This window comes from Carcharodon carcharias, assembly GCF_017639515.1.
Source record: "Carcharodon carcharias isolate sCarCar2 chromosome 33 unlocalized genomic scaffold, sCarCar2.pri SUPER_33_unloc_1, whole genome shotgun sequence".
In the NCBI taxonomy this organism is placed as follows: domain Eukaryota; kingdom Metazoa; phylum Chordata; class Chondrichthyes; order Lamniformes; family Lamnidae; genus Carcharodon; species Carcharodon carcharias.
In genome coordinates, this window is record NW_024470690.1 from 2,958,631 (window position 1) to 2,981,572 (window position 22,942).

General features: G+C 54.3%; 1 protein-coding gene across 1 annotated transcript in view; it reads right to left on the reverse strand.

The window, feature by feature from the left end:
* Positions 1–3,484: 3,484 nt before the first annotated feature.
* The window catches only part of LOC121274151 (altered inheritance of mitochondria protein 3-like), a gene marked incomplete at its 3' end in the record, with an annotated part of 72,577 nt that continues 53,119 nt past the window's right edge, over positions 3,485–22,942 (reverse strand). Inside the window, exons 2-3 of the mRNA XM_041181330.1 lie at positions 3,845–3,928; positions 3,485–3,541 (exon numbers count right to left, since the gene is read on the reverse strand). Of these exons, the coding sequence (XP_041037264.1) occupies positions 3,485–3,541; positions 3,845–3,928 (141 nt within the window). The remainder of the gene's footprint in view (positions 3,542–3,844; positions 3,929–22,942) is intronic.

Here is a 22,942-nt window from a genome sequence, read left to right on the forward strand (position 1 = left end):
GACCGACTGCACTGTGGACAGACTGTACTGTGGTCATACTGCACTGTGGACAGACTGCACTGTGGACTGCCTGCACTGCGGTCAGGCTGCTCTGTGGATAGTCTACACTGTGGACAGACTGCACTGTGTACAGACTGCACTGTGGACAGACTGCACTGTGGACAGACTGCACTGTGGACAGACTGCACTGTGGACAGACTGCAATTTTGGACAGACTTTAATGTGGACAGACTGCACTGTGGACAGACTGCACTGTGGACAGTCTGCACTGTGGACAGGCCCTACTGAGGACAGACTGCACTGTGGACAGTCTGCACTGTGGACAGTCTGTACTGAGGACAGACTGCACTGTGGACAGACAGCACTGTGGACAGACTGCACTGTGGACAGACTGTACTGAGGACAGACTGCACTGTGGACAGTCTGTACTGAGGACAGACTGCACTGTGGACAGACAGCACTGTGGACAGACTGCACTGTGGACAGACTGTACTGAGGACAGACTGCACTGTGGACAGACAGCACTGTGGACAGACTGTACTGTGGACAGACAGCACTGTGGACTGACTGCACTGTGTACAGGCTGCACTGAGGACAGACTGCACTGTGGACAGACTGTACTGTGGACAGACTGCACTGTGGACAGACTGCACTGTGGACAGACTGTACTGTGGACAGACAGCACTGTGGACAGACTGCACTGTGGGCAGACAGCACTGTGGATGGACTGCACATCGGAGAGACTGCACTGTGGACAGACTGCACTGTGGGCAGACTGCACTGTGGAGAGACTGCACTGTTGTCAGACTGCACTGTGGACAGACTGCACTGTGGACAGACTGCACTGTGGCCGGACTGCACTGTGGACAGACTGCACTGTGGACAGACTGCACTGAGGACAGACTGAACTGTGGACAGACTGCACTGTGGACAGACTGCACTGTGGACTGACTGCACTGTGGACAGACTGCACTGAGTACAGACTGCACTGTGGACAGACTGCACTGTGGACAGACTGCACTGTGGACAGTCTGCGCTGTGGACAGATTGCACTGTGGACAGACTGCACTGTGGACAGACTGCACTGTGGACAGACTGCACTGTGGACTGACTGCACTGTGGACAGGCTGCACTGTGGACAGATTGCACTGTGGACAGACTGCTCTGTGGACAGAGTGCACTGTGGACAGACTGCACTGTGGACAGAGTGCACTGTGGACAGACTGCACTGTGGACAGACTGCACTGTGGACAGAGTGCACTGTGGACAGATTGCACTGTGGACAGACTGCACTGTGGACAGACTGCACTGTGGACAGAGTGCACTGTGGACAGATTGCACTGTGGACAGACTGCACTGTGGACAGACTGCACTGTGGACAGGCTGCACTGTGGACAGATTGCACTGTGGACAGACTGCACTGTGGACAGGCTGCACTGTGGACAGAGTGCACTGTTGACAGATTGCACTGTGGACAGACTGCACTGTGGACAGACTGCACTGTGGACAGACTGCACTGTGGACAGACTGCACTGTGGACAGACTGCACTGTGGACAGACTGCACTGTGGACAGACTGCACTGTGGACAGACTGCATTGTGGACAGACTGCACTGTGGACAGAGTGCACTGTGGACAGATTGCACTGTGGACAGACTGCACTGTGGACAGAGTGCACTGTGGACAGATTGCACTGTGGTCAGACTGCACTGTGGACAGACTGCAATTTTGGTCAGACTGCACTGAGGACCGACTGCACTGTGGACAGACTGCACTGTGGACAGACTGCGCTTTGGACAGACTGCACTGTGGACAGACTGCACTGTGGACAGACTGCACTGTGGACTGCCTGCACTGGGGTCAGGCTGCTCTGTGGATAGGCTACTCTGTGGACAGACTGCACTGCGAACAGACTGTCGTTGTGGATAATCTGTGCTCTTTTGCCAGGGAGCAGCGCCCTCCGCTGGCTTTGCAGTCCAATTACACCAAGTGAATGAGGGGAGACTGGATCAGGGAAACAGGAACCTTCCATGGAGAGTGGATCAGTTTCTGGTTCCTGCACTTTCCTTTTACTTACACTGAAATGCCACTGCATCTTTCACCCCCGGCTTCCCAACACAGCAGCCGTGGAGCGGGTCAGTCTAATCCTCCAGATACTTTGAGAAACCGGGTTGAGGGAAAGAGTGTCGGATGGGGGTGGAGGTCTGGGGTGGGCGGTTTTTGGGGAGGGTGGTGTTGCGGTGTGTGAGGTGGAGTGGGTGGTCAATGGGAGGGGGTTCAGATGTACCATGGTCATTGGATGGTCAGTGGGAGTGTTGGCAGGTTAATTGTGGCAGTCGGTGGGTCAGGGGATAGTCGGGGGAAGGGGCTAATTGTGGGGTTGAGGTATTGTCAGAGGGGTGGATGTTGGTCAGTGGTGGGGCATAGTCGGGGGGGGGGGTAGAGGGTAGTCGGGGGTGGAGGGTAGTCAGGTGTTGGGGGATACTCGGTGGGGTGAGCTGGAGTGCAGTGAGGGGTTATTCAGGGATTGGGGGTTGTCGGAGGGGAGGGGTAATGAAGGGCTAGGAGAGTGGGGGTTAGCTGTGTATTCGGGTTAGTGGTCACAGGATGGGAGCATAGTTGCGGAGTTGGGAGGTTGGCCAGTGGGGAGTTGGGGGGTCCAGTGGGGGCTGTTGGGAGATTAGTCGGGTGGGGTGCAGATGGAGGGGTAGTCGGGGTTGGGTGGGGCTGTCGGATGTTGGGGGGGTTGTCGGGGGTATGGGGGTAGTCAGAGGGTGGGGATAGTCGGAGGGTGGGGGGTAGTCGGAGGGTGGGGTAGTTGGAGTGTGGGGGGTAGTTGAGGCGGGGGGTAGTTGAGGTTGGAGGAAAGTTGGAGGGAGGAGGTTAGTTGAGGTTGGAGGTAGTTGAGGTTGGGGGTATGGAATGTGGGGGATAGTTGAGGTTGGGGGATAATTGAGGTTGGGGGTAGTTGGGTATGGGGGGTAGTTGAGGTTGGGGGTTGTTGGAGTGTGGGGGGTTGTTGGAGTGTGGGGGGTAGTTGAGGTGGGGGGATAGTTGAGGTGGGGGGATTGTTGGAGTGTGGGGGTAGTTGATGTTGAGGGGTTGTTGGAGTGTGAGGGTAGTTGGAGTTTGGGGGATAGTTGGGTTGGGGGTAGTTGGAGTGTGGGGTTGTTGGAGTGTGGGGGCAGTTGGAGTGTGGGATGTAGTTGGAGTGTGGGGGTTGTTGGAGTATGGGGCGTAGTTAGAGTGTGGGGGGTAATTGAGGTGGGGGGATAGTTGAGGTTGGGGGGTAGTTGGAGTGTGGGGGCTAGTTGGAGTGTGGGGGGTAATTGATGTGGGGGCTAGTTGAGGTTGGGGGATTGTTGGAGAGTGGGGGTAGTTGATGTTGGGGGGTTGTTGGAGTGTGGGGGTAGTTGGAGTTTGGAAGATAGTTGGGTTGGGGGTAGTTGGAGTGTGGGGGGTAGTTGAGGTTGGGGTAGTTGGAGTGTGGGGGGTAGTTGGAGTGTGGGGGGTAGTTGGTGTGTTGGGGGTTGTTGGAGTAGGGGGGGTAGTTGAGATGGGGGTATATTTGAGGTTGGAGGGTAGTTGGAGTGTGGGCGGTAGTTGAGGTGGGGGATCGTTCAGGTTGGGGGTTTGTTGGAATGTGGGGGCTAGTTGGAGTGTGGGGGGTTGTTGAGGTGAGGGGATAGTTGAGGTTGCGGGGCTTTTGGAGTTTGGGCGGTAGTTGAGGTGGGGGGATAGTTGAGGTTGGGGGGTTGTTGGAGTGTGGGGGTAGTTGGAGTTTAGAAGATAGTTGGGTTGGGTGTAGTTGGAGTGTGTGGGGTAGTTGATGTTGGGGGTTGTTGGAGTGTGGGGGGTAGTTGGAGTGTGGGGGGTATTTGGAGTGTTGGAGGTTGTTGGAGTGGGGGGGTAGTTGAGGTGGGGGCATACTTGAGGTTGGGGGTAGTTGGAGTGTGGGGGGTAGTTGGAGTGTGGGGGGGTAGTTGAGGTGGGGGATAGTTCAGGTTGGGGGTTTGTTGGAATGTGGGGGATAATTGGAGTGTGGGGGGTTGTTGAGGTGAGGGGATAGTTGAGGTTGCGGGGCTTTTGGAGTGTGGGCGGTAGTTGAAGTGGGGGGATAGTTGAGGTTGGGGGGTTGTTGGATTGTGGGGGGTAGTTGAGGTGGGGGGATACTTGGAGTGTGGGGTGTAGTTGGAGTGTGGGGAGTAGTTGGAGTGTGGGCAGTAGTTGGAGTGTGGGGGGTTGAAGGAGTGTGTGGGGTAGTTGAGGTGGGGGGATTTTTGAGGTTGGGGGGTTGTTGGAGTGTGAGCGGTAGATGATGTAGGGGGATAGTTGAGGTTGGGGGGTTGTTGGAGTGTGGGGGGTAGTTGAGGTGGGGGGATAGTTGGAGTGTGGGGTGTAGTTGGCGTGTGGGGAGTAGTTGGAGTGTGGGGAGTAGTTGGAGTGTGGGCGGTTGTTGGAGTGTGGGGTGTAGTTGAGGTTGGGGGGAGTTGGAGTGTGTGATGTAGTTGGAGTGTGGGGGGTTGTTGGAGTGTGTGGTGTAGTTGAGGTAGGGGGATATTTGAGGTTGTGGTTTGGTGGAATGTGGGGGCTAGTTGGAGTGTGGGCGATGGTTGAGGTGGGAGGATAGTTGAGGTTGGGGGGTTGTTGGAGTGTGGGGGTGGTTGAAGTGGGGGATAGTTGAGGTTGGGGGGTTGTTGGAGTGTGGGGGGTAGTTGAAGTGGGGGATAGTTGAGGTTGGGGGGTTGTTGGAGTGTGGGGTGTAGTTGAGGTTGGGGAATAGTTGAGGTTGGGGGGCAGTTGGAGTGTGGGGGGTTACTCTTTATTGGAGTTAAAACAATTAAACTAAAATAACAAAGTTCAGGATAAATCAAGCACAGCCCCTAATTCAGGTCAGCTGTAAAACCAAGGACAACGTTTAAAGGAAACTTACAATCTTTAAACCAAAATTTGGTTAAGGGGGTCAGTAAAACATCCAGTCCCCACCGTGCCCACCAAGCATGGAAGACCTCGAGTGTGCCAGCAGACACCGTGTGCTCCCTCTCCAGGGACACTCGGCTGTGAACGTAGCCGCGGAAGAGGGACAAACAATTGGGCGGGACTCCCCCCTCGATCGCCTGCTGCCTGGACCTGTTAATGGCCAACTTGGCCAGGCCCAGGAGCAGGTTCATGAGGAGGTCCTCCTCCTTCCCGACCCCCATCCACACCGGGTGCCCATAGATCAGGAGCGTGGGGCTGAAGTGCAAACAAAACATTAATAAAAGATTTTTTAAATAACTAAAAAGAGAGTGCAGCCTATCACACGCCATATGAGCGTGGTGAGTGTGGGGGGTAGTTGGAGTGTCTGGGGTAGTTGACGTTGGGGTATTGTTGGAGTTTGGGGGGTAGTTGAGGTTGGGGTAGTTGGAATGTGGAGGTTAGTTGGAGTGTGGGAAGTAGTTGGAGTGTGGGAGGTAGTTGAGGTTCGGGTGTAGTTGGAGTGTGGGGGTTAGTTGAGGTTGGGGGTTAGTTGGAATGTTGTGGGCAGTTGGAGTTTGGGGGGTAGTTGAGGTTGGGGTTAGTTGGAGTGTGGGGGTTAGTTGAGGTTGGGGGTAGTTGGAGTGTGGGGGTTAGTTGGAGTGTCTGGGGTAGTTGATGTTGGGGTATTGTTGGAGTTTGGGGGGTAGTTGAGGTTGGGGTAGTTGGAATGTGGAGGATAGTTGGAGTGTGGGAAGTAGTTGGAGTGTGGGAGGTAGTTGAGGATCGGGTGTAGTTGGAGTGTGGGGGTTAGTTGAGGTTGGGGGGTAGTTGGAATGTTGGGGGCAGTTGGAGTTTGGGGGGTAGTTGAGGTTGGGGGAGTTGGAGTGTGTGGTGTAGTTGGAGTGTGGGGGGTTGAAGGAGTGTGTGGGGTAGTTGAGGTGGGGGGATATTTGAGGTTGGGGGGTTGTTGGAGTGTGAGCGGTAGATGATGTAGGGGGATAGTTGAGGTTGGGGGGTTGTTGGAGTGTGGGGGGTAGTTGAGGTGGGGGGATAGTTGGAGTGTGGGGTGTAGTTGGCGTGTGGGGAGTAGTTGGAGTGTGGGGAGTAGTTGGAGTGTGGGCGGTTGTTGGAGTGTGGGGTGTAGTTGAGGTTGGGGGGAGTTGGAGTGTGTGATGTAGTTGGAGTGTGGGGGGTTGTTGGAGTGTGTGGTGTAGTTGAGGTAGGGGGATATTTGAGGTTGTGGTTTGGTGGAATGTGGGGGCTAGTTGGAGTGTGGGCGATGGTTGAGGTGGGAGGATAGTTGAGGTTGGGGGGTTGTTGGAGTGTGGGGGTGGTTGAAGTGGGGGATAGTTGAGGTTGGGGGGTTGTTGGAGTGTGGGGGGTAGTTGAAGTGGGGGATAGTTGAGGTTGGGGGGTTGTTAGAGTGTGGGGGTATTTGAAGTGGGGGATAGTTGAGGTTGGGGGGTTGTTGGAGTGTGGGGGGTAGTTGAGGTGGGGGGATAGTTGGAGTGTGGGGTATAGTTGGCGTGTGGGGAGTAGTTGGAGTGTGGGGAGTAGTTGGAGTGTGGGCGGTTGTTGGAGTGTGGGGGGTAGTTGAGGTTGGGGGGAGTTGGAGTGTGTGTTGTAGTTGGAGTGTGGGGGGTTGTTGGAGTGTGTGGTGTAGTTGAGGTAGGGGGATATTTGAGGTTGTGGTTTGGTGGAATGTGGGGGCTAGTTGGAGTGTGGGCGATAGTTGAGGTGGGAGGATAGTTGAGGTTGGGGGGTTGTTGGAGTGTGGGGGTGGTTGAAGTGGGGGATAGTTGAGGTTGGGGGGTTGTTGGAGTGTGGGGGGTAGTTGAAGTGGGGGATAGTTGAGGTTGGGGGGTTGTTGGAGTGTGGGGGTAGTTGAAGTGGGGGATAGTTGAGGTTGGGGGGTTGTTGGAGAGTGGGGTGTAGTTGAGGTTGGGGGATAGTTGAGGTTGAGGGGCAGTTGGAGTGTGGGGGTAGTTGAGGTGGGGGATAGTTGAGGTTGGGGGGTTGTTGGAGTGTGGGGGGTAGTTGAAGTGGGGGATAGTTGAGGTTGGGGGGTTGTTGGAGTGTGGGGTGTAGTTGAGGTTGGGGAATAGTTGAGGTTGGGGGGCAGTTGGAGTGTGGGGGGTTACTCTTTATTGGAGTTAAAACAATTAAACTAAAATAACAAAGTTCAGGATAAATCAAGCACAGCCCCTAATTCAGGTCAGCTGTAAAACCAAGGACAACGTTTAAAGGAAACTTACAATCTTTAAACCAAAATTTGGTTAAGGGGGTCAGTAAAACATCCAGTCCCCACCGTGCCCACCAAGCATGGAAGACCTCGAGTGTGCCAGCAGACACCGTGTGCTCCCTCTCCAGGGACACTCGGCTGTGAACGTAGCCGCGGAAGAGGGACAAACAATTGGGCGGGACTCCCCCCTCGATCGCCTGCTGCCTGGACCTGTTAATGGCCAACTTGGCCAGGCCCAGGAGCAGGTTCATGAGGAGGTCCTCCTCCTTCCCGACCCCCATCCACACCGGGTGCCCATAGATCAGGAGCGTGGGGCTGAAGTGCAAACAAAACATTAATAAAAGATTTTTTAAATAACTAAAAAGAGAGTGCAGCCTATCACACGCCATATGAGCGTGGTGAGTGTGGGGGGTAGTTGGAGTGTCTGGGGTAGTTGACGTTGGGGTATTGTTGGAGTTTGGGGGGTAGTTGAGGTTGGGGTAGTTGGAATGTGGAGGTTAGTTGGAGTGTGGGAAGTAGTTGGAGTGTGGGAGGTAGTTGAGGTTCGGGTGTAGTTGGAGTGTGGGGGTTAGTTGAGGTTGGGGGTTAGTTGGAATGTTGTGGGCAGTTGGAGTTTGGGGGGTAGTTGAGGTTGGGGTTAGTTGGAGTGTGGGGGTTAGTTGAGGTTGGGGGTAGTTGGAGTGTGGGGGGTTAGTTGGAGTGTCTGGGGTAGTTGATGTTGGGGTATTGTTGGAGTTTGGGGGGTAGTTGAGGTTGGGGTAGTTGGAATGTGGAGGATAGTTGGAGTGTGGGAAGTAGTTGGAGTGTGGGAGGTAGTTGAGGATCGGGTGTAGTTGGAGTGTGGGGGTTAGTTGAGGTTGGGGGGTAGTTGGAATGTTGGGGGCAGTTGGAGTTTGGGGGGTAGTTGAGGTTGGGGGTAGTTGGAGTGTGGGGCGTAGTTGAGGTTGGGGGTAGTTGGAGTGTGGGGGGTAGTTGGAGTGAGGGGGGTAGTTGGAGTGTGGCGGGTAGTTGGAGTGTGGGGGGTTGTTGGAGTGTTGGGGGTTGTTGGAGTGTGGGCGGTAGATGGAGTCTGGGGAGTAGTTGAGGTGGGAGGATAGTTCAGGTTGGGGGGTAGTTGGAGTGTGGGAGCTTGTTGGAGTGTGGGGGGTAGTTGAGGTGGGGGGATAGTTGAGGTTGGGGGGTTGTTGTAGTGTGGGGGGTAGTTGAGGTGGGGGGATAGTTACGTTTAGGGTTTGTTGGAGTGTGGGGTGTAGTTGAGATGGGGGGATAGTTGGAGTGTGGGCTGTAGTTGGAGTGTGGGGAGTAGTTGGAGTGTGGGGAGTAGTTGGAGTGTGGGGGGTTGTTGGAGTGTGGGGGGTAGTTGAGGTTGGGGGGAGTTGGAGTGTGCGGTGTAGTTGGAGTTTGGGGGGTTGTTGGAGTGTGTGGGGTAGTTGAGGTGGGGGGATATTTGAGGTGGGGGATAGTTGAGGCTGGGGGTAGTTGGAGTGTGGGGGGTAGTTGGAGTGTGGGGGGGTTCTTGGAGTGTTGGGGGTTGTTGGAGTGTGGGGGGTAGATGGAGTCTGGGGGGTAGTTGAGGTGGGGGGATAGTTCAGGTTGGGAGGCAGTTGGAGTGTGGGAGCTAGTTGGAGTGTGGGGGGTAGTTGGAGTGTGGGGGGTTGTTGGAGTGTGGGGGGTAGTTGAGGTTGGGGGGAGTTGGAGTGTGCGGTGTAGTTGGAGTTTGGGGGGTTGTTGGAGTGTGTGGGGTAGTTGAGGTGGGGGGATATTTGAGGTGGGGGATAGTTGAGGCTGGGGGTAGTTGGAGTGTGGGGGGTAGTTGGAGTGTGGGGGGGTTCTTGGAGTGTTGGGGGTTGTTGGAGTGTGGGGGGTAGATGGAGTCTGGGGGGTAGTTGAGGTGGGGGGATAGTTCAGGTTGGGAGGCAGTTGGAGTGTGGGAGCTAGTTGGAGTGTGGGGGGTAGTTGAGGTGGGGGGATAGTTGAGGTTGGGGGGTTGTTGGAGTGTGGGGTGTAGTTGAGGTTGGGGGTTGTTGGAGTGCGGGCTGTAGTTGGAATGTGGGGGTAGTTGGAGTGTGGGGGTATTGGAGTGTGGGGGGTAGTTGAGGTGGGGGATAGTTGAGGCTGGGGGTAGTTGGAGTGTGGGGGTAGTTGAGGTGGGGGGATAGTTGAGGTTGGAGGGTTGTTGGAGTGTGGGGGCTAGTTGGAGTGTGGAAGGTTGTTGAGGTGGTGGGATAGTTGAGGTTGGGGGTTGTTGGAGTGTGGGGGTAGTTGAGGTGGGGGATAGTTGAGGTTGGGGGGTAGTTGGAGTGTGGGAGGTAGTTGAGGTTGGGGGGTCATTGGAGTGTGGGTGACAGTTGAGGTTGGGTGATAATTGGTGTGTGGGGGTTGTTGAGGTTGGGGGTAGTTGGAGTGTAGGCTGGATAGTTGAGGTTGGGGGTAGTTGGTGTGTGGGGTGTATTTAAGGTTGGGGATAGTTGGAATGTGGGGGATAGTTGAGGTTGGGGGGTAGTTGGAGTGTGGGGGTAGTTGAAGTTTGTGGGATAGTTGAAGTTGGGGTTTTTTGGAGAGTGGGGGGTAGTTGGAGTGTGGGGGGTTGTTGGGGTGTGGGGGTAGTTGGAGTGTGGGGTGTAGTTGAGATGGTGGGATAGTTGAGGTTGGGGGGTAGTTGGAGTGTGGGGATAGTTGGAGTGTGGCGGGTAGTTGAGGTAGGGGGATAATTGAGGTTGGGGGTTTGTTGGAGTGTGGGGGTAGTTGAGGTTGGGCGTAGTTGGAGTGTGGGACGTAGTTGAGGTGGGGGTTGTTGGAATGTGTGGGATAGTTGGAGGGTGGGGGGGTAGTTGGAGTGTGGGGGTAGTTGAGGGGGGGAATTGTTGATGTTGGGGTGTAGTTGGAGTGTGGGGCTAGCGTTAGTGTGGGGGGTTTGTTGAGGAGGGTGGATAGTTGAGATTGGGGGGATGTTAGAGTGTGGGGGCTAGTTGGAGTTTGGGGGTTAGTTGAGGTGGTGGGATAGTTGAGGTTGGGGGGCTGTTGGAGTGTGGGGGTAGTTGGAGTGTGGGGGGTAGTTGATGTTGGGGGTAGTTGGAGTGTGGGGGGTAGTTGGAGTGTGGGGGGTTGTTGGAGTTTGGCAGGTAGATGGAGTCTGGGGGGTAGTTGAGGTGGGGGATAGTTGAGGTTGGGGGGTAGTTGGAGTGTGGTGGGTAGTTCGAGTGTGGGGGGTATTTGAGGTGGGGCGATAGTTGAGGTTGGGGGGTTGTTGGAGTGTGGGAGCTAGTTGGAGTGTGGGGGGTAGTTGAGGTGGGGGGATAGTTGAGGTTGGGGGGTTGTTGGAGTGTGGGGGGTAGTTGAGGTGGAGGGATAGTTGAGGTTGGGGGGTTGTTGGAGTGTGGGGGTAGTTGAAGTGGGGGATAGTTGAGGTTGGGGGGTTGTTGGAGTGTGGGGGATAACTCTTTATTGGAGTTAAAACATTTAAACTAAATTAACAAAGTAAAGGATAAATCAAGCACAGCCCCTAATTCAGGTCAGCTGTAAAACCCAGGACAACGTTTAAAGGAAACTTACAAACTTTAAACCAAAATGTGGTTAAGGGGGTCAATAAAACACCCCAGTCCCCGCTGTGCCCACTGAGCACTGAAGACCTCGAGTGTGCCAGCAGACACCGCGTGCTCCATCTCCAGGGACATCCGGCCATGAACCTAGCCGCGGAAGAGGGACAAACAATTGGGCGGGACACCCCCATCGATCGCCCGCTGCCTGGACCTGTTAATAGCCAACTTGGCCAGGCCCAGGAGCATGTTCACAAGGAGGTCCTCCTCCTTCCCGACCCCCTTCTGCACCGGTTGCCCATAGATCATGAGCGTGGGGCTGAAGGGTAAACAAAACTGTAATAAAAGATTTTTTAAATAACTTAAAAGGGAGTGCAGCCTACCACACCCCATATAAGCGTGGTGAGTGTGGGGGGTTGTTGGAGTGTCGGGGGTAGTTGAGCTTGGGGGGTAGTTGGAGTGTGGGGGGTAGTTGAGGTTGGGGTGTTGTTGGAGTTTGGGGGTTAGTTGTGGTTGGTGTAGTTAGAATGTGGGGGGTAGTTGAGGCTGGCGGTTGTTGGAGTGTGTGGGGTAGTTGGAGTGTGCGGGTAGTTGAGGTGGGGGTATATTTGAGGTTGTGGGGTAGTTGGAGTGTGGGGGGTAGTTGGAGTGTGGGGGTAGTTGAGGTGGGAGATTGTTGAGGTTGGGGTGTTGTTGGAGTGTGGGGGCTAGTTGGAGTGTGGAGGGTTGTTGAGGAGGGTGGATAGTTGAGGTTGGGGGGTTGTTGGAGTGTGGGGGTAGTTGGAGTTTGGGTGTTAGTTGAGGTGTGGGGATAGTTGAGGTTGGGGGGCTGTTGGAGTGTGGGGGTAGTTGGAGTTTGGGGATAGTTGAGGTTGGGGGTAGTTGGAGTGTGGGGTGTAGTTGGAGTGTGGGGGTAGTTGGAATGTTGGGGTAGATAGAGTCTGGGGGGTATTTGAGGAGGGGGGATAGTTGAGGTTGGGGGGTTGTTGGAGTGTGGGAGCCAGTTGGAGTGTGGGGGGTAGTTGAGGTGGAGGGATAGTTGAGGTTGGGGGGGTAGTTGGAGTGTGGTGGGTAGTTGGAGTGTGGGGGGTATTTGATGAGGGGGATAGTTGAGGTTGGGGGGTTGTTGGAGTGTGGGAGCTAGTTGGAGTGTGGGGGGTAGTTGAGGTGGAGGGATAGTTGAGGTTGGGGGGTTGTTGGAGTGTGGGGGTAGTTGAAGTGGGGGATAGTTGAGGTTGGGGAGTTGTTGGACTGTGGGGGGTAGTTGAGGTGGGGGGATAGTTGAGGTTGGGGGGTTGTTGGAGTGTGGGGGGTAATTGAGGTGGGGGGATAGTTGAGGTTGGGGGTTGTTGGAGTGTGGGGGGTAGTTGAGGTGGGGGGATTGTTGGAGTGTGGGGGTAGTTGAGGTGGGGAGTTGTTGGAGTGTGGAGGGTAGTCGAGGTTGGGGAATAGTTGAGGTTGGGGGGCAGTTGGAGTGTGGGGGGTAACTCTTTATTGGAGTTTAAACAATTAAACTAAAATAACCAAGTAAAGGATAAATCAAGCACAGCCCCTAATTCAGGTCAGCTGTAAAACCAAGGACAACGTTTAAAGGAAACTTACAAACTTTAAACCAAAATGTGGTTAAGGGGGTCAATAAAACACCCCAGTCCCCGTCGTGACCACTGAGCACGGAAGGCCTCGAGAGTGCCAGCAGACACCGCGTGCTCCCTCTCCAGGGACATCCGGCTACGAACGTAGCCGCGGAAGAGGGATAAACAATTGGGCGGGACTCCCCCGTCGATCGCCCGCTGCCTGGACCTGTTAATGGCCAACTTGGCCAGGCCCAGGAGCAGGTTCACGAGGAGGTCCTCCTCCTTCCCGACCCCCTTCCATACCGGGTGCCCATAGATCAGGAGCATGGGGCTGAAGTGCAAACAAAACATTAATAAAAGATTTTTTAAATAACTAAAAAGGGAGTGCAGCCTACCACACCCCATAAAAGTGTGGTGAGTGTGGGGGGTAGTTGGAGTGTTGGGGGTAGTTGTGGTTAGTGGGTAGTTGGAGTGTGGGGGTTAGTTGAGGTTGGGGTGCTGTTGGAGTTTGAGGGGTAGTTGAGGTTGGTGTAGTTGGAATGTGGAGGATAGTTGGAGTGTGGGGGGTAGTTGAGGTTCGGGTGTAGTTGGAGTGTGGGGGTTAGTTGAGGTTGGGGGGTAGTTGGATTGTTGGGGGCAGTTGGAGTTTGGGGGGTAGTTGGAGTGTGGGGGTAGTTGAGTTTGGGGTGCTGTTAGAGTGTGGGGGGTTGTTGAGATTGGGGGATAGTTGGAGTGTTTGGGGTAGTTGAGGCTGTGGGGTAGTTGGAGTGTGGGGGGTAGTTGATGTTGGTGGGTCGTTGGAGTGTGGGGGGTAGTTGAGGTTGGGGGTTGTTGGAGTGTGGTGTTAGTTGAGGTTGGGGGTTGTTGGAGTTTGAGGGGTAGTTGACGTTGGTGGGTCGTTGGAGTGTGGCGGGTAGTTGAGGTTGGGGGTTGTTGGAGTGTGGTGGTAGTTGAGGTTGGGTGTTGTTGGAGTGTGGGGTGTAGTTGAGGTTTTGGGGTTGTTGGAGTGTGGGGGGTAGTTGAGGTTGTGGGTAGTTGGAGTGTGTGGGGTAGTTGAGGTTGGGGCATTGTTGGAGTGTGGAGGGGTAGTTGAGTTTGTGGGTAGTGGGAGTGTGTGTGGCAGCTGAGGTTGGGGGGGGTTGTTGGAGTGTGGGGTTTAGTTGAGTTTGGGGTTTAGTTGGAGTCGGGGAGTAGTTGAGGTGGGGGCCAGTTCGAGTGTGGGGGATAGATGAGGTGGGGTGTGGTTGGAATGTATGGTGTAGTTGAGTTTGGGGGTGTTGTTGGATTGTGGGGTTTATTTGAGTTGGGGGTAGTCGGGGTATGGGGGATAGCTGAGGTTGGGGGTAGTTGGAGTGTGGGGTGTAGTTGGAGTGTGGGGGGTAGTTGGAATGTTGGGGGTAGATGGAGTCTGGGGGGTATTTGAGGAGGGGGGATAGTTGAGGTTGGGGGGTTGTTGGAGTGTGGGAGCCAGTTGGAGTGTGGGGGGTAGTTGATGTGGAGGGATAGTTGAGGTTGGGGGGTAGTTGGAGTGTGGTGGGTAGTTGGAGTGTGGGGGGTATTTGATGAGGGGGATAGTTGAGGTTGGGGGGTTGTTGGAGTGTGGGAGCTAGTTGGAGTGTGGGGGGTAGTTGAGGTGGAGGGATAGTTGAGGTTGGGGGGTTGTTGGAGTGTGGGGGTAGTTGAAGTGGGGGATAGTTGTGGTTGGGGAGTTGTTGGAGTGTGGGGGGTAGTTGAGGTGGGGGATAGTTGAGGTTGGGGGGTTGTTGGAGTGTGGGGGGTAGTTGAGGTGGGGGGATAGTTGAGGTTGGGGGTTGTTGGAGTGTGGGGGGATAGTTGAGGTGGGGGGATTGTTGGAGTGTGGGGGTAGTTGAGGTGGGGAGTTGTTGGAGTGTGGGGGGTAGTTCAGGTTGGGGAATAGTTGAGGTTGGGGGGCAGTTGGAGTGTGGGGGGTAACTCTTTATTGGAGTTTAAACAATTAAACTAAAATAACCAAGTAAAGGATAAATCAAGCACAGCCCCTAATTCAGGTCAGCTGTAAAACCAAGGACAACGTTTAAAGGAAACTTACAAACTTTAAACCAAAATGTGGTTAAGGGGGTCAATAAAATACCCCAGTCCCCGTCGTGCCCACCGAGCACGGAAGGCCTCGAGAGTGCCAGCAGACACCGCATGCTCCCTCTCCAGGGACATCCGGCTACGAACGTAGCCGCGGAAGAGGGATAAACAATTGGGCGGGACTCCCCCGTCGATCGCCCGCTGCCTGGACCTGTTAATGGCCAACTTGGCCAGGCCCAGGAGCAGGTTCACGAGGAGGTCCTCCTCCTTCCCGACCCCCTTCCATACCGGGTGCCCATAGATCAGGAGCATGGGGCTGAAGTGCAAACAAAACATTAATAAAAGATTTTTTAAATAACTAAAAAGGGAGTGCAGCCTACCACACCCCATAAAAGTATGGTGAGTGTAGGGGGTATTTGGAGTGTTGGGGGTAGTTGTGGTTGGTGGGTAGTTGGAGTGTGGGGGTTAGTTGAGGTTGGGGAGTAGTTGGATTGTTGGGGGCAGTTGGAGTTTGGGGGGTAGTTGGAGTGTGGGGGGTAGTTGAGTTTGGGGTGCTGTTAGAGTGTGGGGGGTTGTTGAGATTGGGGGATAGTTGGAGTGTTTGGGGTAGTTGAGGCTGTGGGGTAGTTGGAGTGTGGGGGGTAGTTGATGTTGGTGGGTCGTTGGAGTGTGGGGGATAGTTGAGGTTGGGGGAGTTGTTGGAGTGTGGGGTAGTTGAGGTTGGCAGGTAGTTGGAGTGTGGGGGTAGTTGATGTTGGTGTGTAGTTGAAGTGTGGGGGGGGCTAGTTGAGGTTGGGGGTTAGTTGGAGTGTAGGGGATAGTTGAGGTTGTGGGTTGTTGGAGTGTGGGGGATAGTTGAGGTTGGGGTAGTTGAGGTTGGGGAGTAGTTGAGGTAGGGTGTTATTGAAGTGTGGGGGTTAGTTGAGATTGGGCGATTGTTGGAGTATGGGGTCTAGTTGAGGTTGGGGCTAGTTGGAGTCTGGGTGGTAGTTGAGGTTGGGGGATGGTTGGAGTGTGTGAGGTAGTTGAGTTTGCGGGTAGTTGGAGTGTGGAGGATAGCTGAGGGATAGTTGGAGTGTGGAGGGTTGTTGAGGTTGGGGGGTTGTTGGAATGTCGAAGATAGTTGAGGTTGTGGGTATTTGGAGTGTGGGGTGCAGTTGAGGTTGGGGTGTAGTTGAGGTAGGACGGTTGTTAGGGTGTGGGGGTAGTTGATGTTGGGGGTAGTTGGAGTATGGGGGTAGTTGAGGTGGGGGTTGTTGGAGTGTGGGGGTTGTTGAGGTTGGGGGGTTGTTGGAGCGTGGGGAGTAGTTGAAGTGGGGGATATTTAAGTTGGGGGGTTGTTGGAATGTGGGGTTGAGTTGAGGTTGGGGAATAGTTGAGGTTGGGGGGCAGTTGGAGTGTGGGGGGTAATTCTTTATTGGAGTTAAAACATTTAAACTAAATTAACAAAGTAAAGGATAAATCAAGCACAGCCCCTAATTCATGTCAGCTGTAAAACCAAGGACAACGTTTAAAGGAAACTTACAAACTTTAAACCAAAATGTGGTTAAGGGGGTCAATAAAACACCCCAATCCCCGCAGTGCCCACCGGGCACAGCAGGCCTCGAGTGTGCCAGCAGGAACCGTGTGCTCCCTCTCCAGGGACATCCGGCCATGAATGTAGCCGCGGAAGAGGGATAAACAATCGGGCGGGTCTCCCCCATCGATCGCCCGCTGCCTGGACCTGTTAATGGCCAACTTGGCCAGGCCCAGGAGCATGTTCACGAGGAGGTCCTCCTCCTTCCCGACCCCCTTCTGCACCGGGTGCCCATAGATCAGGAGCGTGGGGCTGAAGTGCAAACAAAACATCAATAAAAGGTTTTTTAAATAACTAAAAAGGGAGTGCAGCCTACCACACCCTATATAAGCGTGGTGAGTGTGGGGGGTTGTTGGAGGGTCGGGGGTAGTTGAGCTTGGGGGGTAGTTGGAGTGTGGGGGGTAGTTGAGGTTGGGGTGTTGTTGGAGTTTGGGGGGTAGTTGAGGTTGGTGTAGTTGGAATGTGGGGGGTAGTTGAGGTTGGGGGTTGTTGGAGTGTGTGGGGTAGTTGGAGTGTGGGGGTAGTTGAGGTGGGGGTATATTTGAGGTTGTGGGGTAGTTGGAGTATGGGGGGTAGTTGGAGTGTGGGGGTAGTTGAGGTGGGAGATTGTTGAGGTTGGGGTGTTGTTGGAGTGTGGGGGGTAGTTGAGGTTGGTGTAGTTGGAATGTGGGGGGTAGTTGAGGTTGGGGGTTGTTGGAGTGTGTGGGGTAGTTGGAGTGTGGGGGTAGTTGAGGTGGGGGTATATTTGAGGTTGTGGGGTAGTTGGAGTATGGGGGGTAGTTGGAGTGTGGGGGTAGTTGAGGTGGGAGATTGTTGAGGTTGGGGTGTTGTTGGAGTGTGGGGGGTAGTTGGAGTTTGGGGGTTAGTTGAGGTGGGGGGATAGTTGAGGATGGGGGGCTGTTGGAGTGTGGGGGTAGTTGGAGTTTGGGGGATAGTTGAGGTTGGGGGTAGTTGGAGTGTGGGGTGTAGTTGGAGTGTGGGGGGCAGTTGGTGTCTTGGAGGTAGATGGAGTCTGGGGGGTAGTTGAGGTGGGGGATAGTTGAGGTTGGGGGGTTGTTGGAGTGTGGTGGGTAGTTGGAGTGTGGGGGGTATTTGAGGAGGGGGGATAGTTGAGGTTGGGGGGTTGTTGGAGTGTGGGGCGTAGTTGAAGTGGGGGATAGTTGAGGTTGGGGGTTGTTGGAGTGTGGGGTGTAGTTGAGGTTGGGGAATAGTTGAGTTTGGGGGGCAGTTGGAGTGTGAGGGGTAGTTGAGGTGAGGGATAGTTGAGGTTGGGGGGTTGTTGGAGTGTGGGGGGTAGTTGAAGTGGGGGATAGTTGAGGTTGGGGGGTTGTTGGAGTGTGGGGTGTAGTTCAGGTTGGGGAATAGTTGAGGTTGGGGAGCAGTTGGAGTGTGGGGGGTAACTCTTTACTGGAGTTAAAACATTTAAACTAAAATAACAAAGTTCAGGATAAATCAAGCACAGCCCCTAATTCAGGTCAGCTGTAAAACCAAGGACAACGTTTAAAAGAAACTTACAAAACTTTAAACCAAAATGTGGTTAAGGGGGTCAATAAAACATCCAGTCCCTGCCGCGCCCACCGAGCACGGAAGGCCTTGAGTGTGCCAGCAGACACCGCGTGCTCCATCTCCAGGGACACCCGGCCGCGAATGTAGCCACGGAAGAGGGATAAACAATTGGGCGGGACTCCCCCATCGATCGCCCGCTGCCTGGACCTGTTAATGGCCAACTTAGCCAGGCCCAGGAGCAGGTTCACGAGGAGGTCCTCTTCCTTCCCGACCCCCTTCCACATCGGGTGCCCATAGATCAGGAGCGTGGGGCTGAAGTGCAAACAAAACATCAATAAAAGGTTTTTCAAATAACTAAAAAGGGAGTGCAGCCTACCACACCCTATATAAGCATGGTGAGTGTGGGGGGTTGTTGGAGTGTTGGGGGTAGTTGAGGTTGGGGGGTGGTTGGAGTGTGGGTGGTAGTTGAAGTTGGGGGTTGGTTGGAGTGTGGGGGGTAGTTGAGGTTGGTGTAGTTGGAATGTGGAAGATAGTTGGAGTTTGGGGGGTAGTTGAGGTTGGTGTAGTTGGAATGTGGAGGATAGTTGGAGTGTGGGGGGTAGTTGAGGTTCGGGTGTAGTTGGAGTGTGGGGGTTAGTTGAGGTTGAGGGGTAGTTGGATTGTTGGGGCAGTTGGATTTTGGGGGTTAGTTCAGGTTGGGGGATAGTTGGAGGATGGGGGTAGTTGGAGTGCAGGGGGTAGATGAGGTTCGGGTGTAGTTGGAGTGTGGGGGTTAGTTGATGTTGGGGGTAGTTGGAGTGTTGGGGGCAGTTGGAGTTTGGGGGATAGTTGGAGTGTGGGGGGTAGTTAAGTTTGGAGTGCTGTTAGAATGTGGGGGCTGGTTGAGGCTGGGGGGTTGTTGGTTTGTGGGGGGTAGTTGACGTTGGTGGGTCATTGGTGTGTGGGGAGTAGTTGAGGTTGGGGGCTGTTGGAGTGTGGTGGTAGTTGAGGTTGGGTTTTTTTGGAGTGTTAGGGGTAGTTGAGGTGGGGGTAGTTGGAGTGTTGGGGGTAGTTGAGGTTGGGTGTTGTTGGAGTGTGGGTTGTAGTTGAGGTTTGGGGGGTAGTTGCAGTGTGGGGGGTAGTTTAGGTTGGGTGTAGTTGGAGTATGGGGGGTGGTTGAGGTTGGGGCATTGTTGGAGTGTGGAGGGGTAGTTGAGGCTGGGGGTAGTTGGAGTGTGTGCGGTAGTTGAGGTTGGGGGAGTTGTTGGAGTGTGGGTGGTAGTTGAGGTTGGGGTTTAGTTGGAGTCTGGGGGTAGTTGAGGTGGGCGCCAGTTCGAGTGTGGGGGATAGATGATTTGGGGTGTGGTTGGAATGTATGGTGTAGTTGAGTTTGGGGGCGTTGTTGGAGTGTGGGGGTTATTTGAGTTGGGGGTAGTTGGGGTATGGGGGATAGTTGAGGTTGGGGGAGTTGTTGGAGTGTGGGGTCGTTGAGGTTGGCAGGTAGTTGGAGTGTGGGGGTAGTTGATGTTGGGGGGTAGTTGGTGTTTGGGGGGGTAGTTGAGGTTGGGGGTTAGTTGGAGTATGGGGGTATTTGAGGTTGTGGGTTGTTGGAGTGTGGGGGATAGTTGAGGTTGGGGGTAGTTGAGGTTGGGGGTAGTTGAGGTTGGGGGTAATGGGAGTTTGGGGGGTAGTTGAGGTTGGGTGTTATTGAAGTGTCGGGGCTAGTTGAGATTGGGTGGTAGTTGGACTGTGGGGTCTAGTTGATGTTGGGGCTAGTTGGAGTCTGGATGGTAGTTGAGGTTGTGGGATGGTTGGAGTGTATGGAGTAATTGAGTTTGCGGGTAGTTGGAGTGTGGAGGATAGCTGAGGGATAGTTGGAGTGTGGAGGGTTGTTGAGGTTGGGGGGTTGTTGGAATGTGGAAGATAGTTGAGGTTGTGGGTATTTGGAGTGTGGGGTGTAGTTGAGGTTGGGGTGTAGTTGAGGTAGGACGGTTGTTAGGGTGTGGGGGTATTTGAGGTTGGGGGTAGTTGGAGTGTGGGGGTAGTTGATGTTGGGGGTTGTTGGAGTGTGGGGGGTTAGTTGAGGTTGGGGGTTAGTTGGAGTGTGGGTGGTAGTTGAAGTAGGGGGTACTTGGAGTGTGGGGGTAGTTGAGGTTGGGTGTAGTTGAGGTTGCGGGATAGTTGAGGTTGGGGATAGTTGAGGTGGGGGTAGCTGCAGGGTGGGGTGTAGTTGAGGTTGTGGGGTAGTGGGAGTGTGATGGGTAGTTGAGGTTGGGTGTTGTTGGAGTGTGGAGGTTAGTTGAGGTTGGGGGTAGTTGGAGTGTGGGTGGTAGTTGAGGTTGGGGGATGGTTGGGGTGTGTAGGGTTGTTGAGTTTGGGGGTAGTTGGAGTGTGGAGGTTAGTTGAGGTGTCGTTGAAGTGTGGAGGGTTGTTGAGGTTGGGGGGTTGTTGGAGTGTGGAGGATAGTTGAGGTTGGGGTTATTTGGAGTGTGAGGTGTAGTTGAGGTTGGGGTGTAGTTGCAGGAGGACAGTTGTTAGGGTGTGGGTGGTAGTTGAGGTTGGGGGTAGTTGGAGTCTGGGTGTAGTTGAGGTTGGGGGAGTTGTTGGAGTGTGGGGGGTTGTTGAGGTTGGGTGTTGTTGGAGTGTGGGTGTTAGTTGAGGCTGGGGGTAGTTGGAGTGTGGGGGTAATTGAGGTTGGGTGTTGTTGGAGTGTGGGCGGTAGTTATGGTTGGGAGATAGTTGAGGTTGGAAGGAAGTTGGAGGGAGGTGGTTAGTTGAGGTTGGGGAGGTTGTTGGAGTGTGGGGGGTAGTTGAGGTTGGGGGTAGTTGAGATTGGGGGTAGTTGAGGTTGGGGGTAGTTGGAGTGTGAGGTATCGTTGTGGTTGGGTGATCGTTGGAGTGTGGGAGTGTAGTTGAGTTTGGGGTAGTTGGAGTGTAGGCTGGATTGTTGAGGTTGGGGGTAATTGGAGTGTGGGGATTATTTGAGGTTTGGGGATAGTTGAAATGTGGGGGATAGTTGAGGTTGGGTGATAGTAGGAGTGTGGGAGGTAGTTGGAGTGTGGTGGGTGTAGTTGAGGTTGGAGGGGTAGTTGGAGTAGAGTGTGGAGGTTAGTTGAGGTTGAGGGGCAGTTGAGGTTGTGGGTATGGAATGTGGGGGATAGTTGAGGTTGGGGGTTGTTGGAGTGTGAGGGGTATTTGAGGTTGGGGGTTGGTTGGAGTGTGTGGGGCAGTTGAGGTTTGGGGTAGTTAGAGTTTGGGGGTTGTTGAGGTGGGGGCTATTTGGAATGTGGGGTGTGGTTGAGTTTGGGGGGGTTGTTGGATTGTGGAGGATAGTTGATGTTGGGGGATAGTTGAGGTTGGCGGGTTGTTGGAGTGTGAGGTATCGTTGTGGTTGGGTGATCGTTGGATTGTGGGGGTGTAGTTGAGGTTGGGTTAGTTGGAGTAGCGTGTGGGGGGTATTTGAGGTTGAGGGGCAGTTGGAGTGTAGGCTGGATAGTTGAGGTTGGGAGTAATTGGAGTGTGGGGGGTATTTGAGGTTGGGGGATAGTTGGAATGTGGGGGATAGTTGAGGTTGGGGGATAGTTGGAGTGTGGGTGGTAGTTGGAGTGTGGTGGGTGTAGTTGAGGTTGGAGGGGTAGTTGGAGTAGAGTGTGGAGGGTAGTTGAGGTTGAGCGGCAGTTGAGGTTGGGTGTATGGAATGTGGGGGATAGTTGAGGTTGGGGGTTGTTGGAGTGTGAGGGGAATTTGAGGTTGGGGGTTGGTTGGAGTGTGGGGGGCAATTGAGGTTTGGGGTAGTTGGAGTGTGGGGGCTGTTGAGGTGGGGGCTATTTGGAATGTGGGGTGTGGTTGAGTTTGGGGGGGTTGTTGGATTGTGGAGGATAGTTGAGGTTGGGGGATAGTTGAGGTTGGCGGGTTGTTGGAGTTTGTGGGGTAGTTGAGGTTGGGGGTAGTTGAGGCTGGAGGTTGTTGGAGTGTGGGGTGTAGTTGAGGTTGGGGGATAGTTGGCATATGGGGGGTAGTTGATGTTGGGGGGTAGTTGGAGAGTCGGGGGTTAGTTGAGTTTGCGGGATAGTTGGAGTGTGGGGTGTAGTTGAGTTTGGGGGTTGTTGGTGTGTGGGGGTAGTTGAGGTTGGGGCAAGTTGAGGTTGGGGGGTAGTTGAGGTTGGGGGTAGTGGGAGTGTGAGGGGTAGTTGAGGGTGCGTGTTGTTGGAGTGTGGGGGTTAGTTGAGGTTGGGGGTAGTTGGAGTGTGGTGGGGTAGTGGAGGTTGGGGGTTAGTTGGAGTGTGGGGGGTAGTTGAAGTTGTGGGTTGTTGGAGTGTGGGGGATAGTTGAGGTTGGGGGTAGTTGAGGTTGGGATGTAGTTGAGGTTGGGGTAGTGTGAGTGTGGGGGGTAGTTGAGGTTGGGTGTTATTGTAGTGTGGGGGTTAGTTGAGGTTGGGGGTAGTTGAGGTTGGGGGGTAGTTGATGTTGGGGTTGTTGGAGTCTGGGTGGTAGTTGAGGTCGGGGGATTGTTGGAGAGTGTAGGGTAGTTCAGTTTGCGGGTATTTGGAGTGTGGAAGTTTGTTGATGTTGGGGGGTTGTTGGAATGTGGAAGATAGTTGAGTTTGTGGGTATTTGGAGTGTGGGGTGTAGTTAAGGTTGGGGTGTAGTTGAGGTAGGACGGTTGTTAGGGTGTGGGTGTAGTTGAGGTTGAGGGTAGTTGGAGTATGGGGGTAGTTGAGGTTGGGGGTTGTTGGAGTGTGGGTTGTAGTTGAGGTTGGGGTATAGTTGGAGTGTGGGGAGGGAGTTGAGGTTGGGGGTTATTTGGAGTTGGGGTAGTTGAGGTTGGGGGATAGTTGAGTTGGGGTTAGCTGGAGTGTGGGGCATAGTTGAGGTTGAGGGGCAGTTGGAGTGTAGGCTGGATAGTTGAGGTTGGGCGTAATTGGAGTGTGGGGGGTATTTGAGGTTGGGGGATAGTTGGAATGTGGGGGATAGTTGAGGTTGGGGGATAGTTGGAGTGTGGGTGGTAGTTGGAGTGTGGGGGGTGTAGTTGAGGTTGGAGGGGTAGTTGGAGTAGAGTGTGGAGGGTAGTTGAGGTTGAGCGGCAGTTGAGGTTGTGGGTATGGAATGTGGGGGATAGTTGGGGTTGGGGGTTGTTGGAGTGTGGGGGGCAGTTGAAGTTTGGGGTAGTTGGAGTGTGTGGGTTGTTGAGGTGGGGGCTATTTGGAATGTGGGGTGTAGTTGAGTTTGGGGAGTTGTTGGAGTGTGGAGGATAGTTGAGGTGGGGGGATAGTTGAGGTTGGCGGGTTGTTGGAGTTTGTGGGGTAGTTGAGGTTGGGGGTAGTTGGTGTGTGGGGGTAGTTGAGGCTGGAGGTTGTTGGAGTGTGGGGTGTAGTTGAGGTTGGGGGATAGTTGGCATATGGGGGGTAGTTGATGTTGGGGTGTAGTTGTAGAGTGAGGGGTTAGTTGAGTTTGCGGGTTAGCTGGAGTGTGGGGTGTAGTTGAGTTTGGGTTTGTTGATGTGTGGGGGGTAGTTG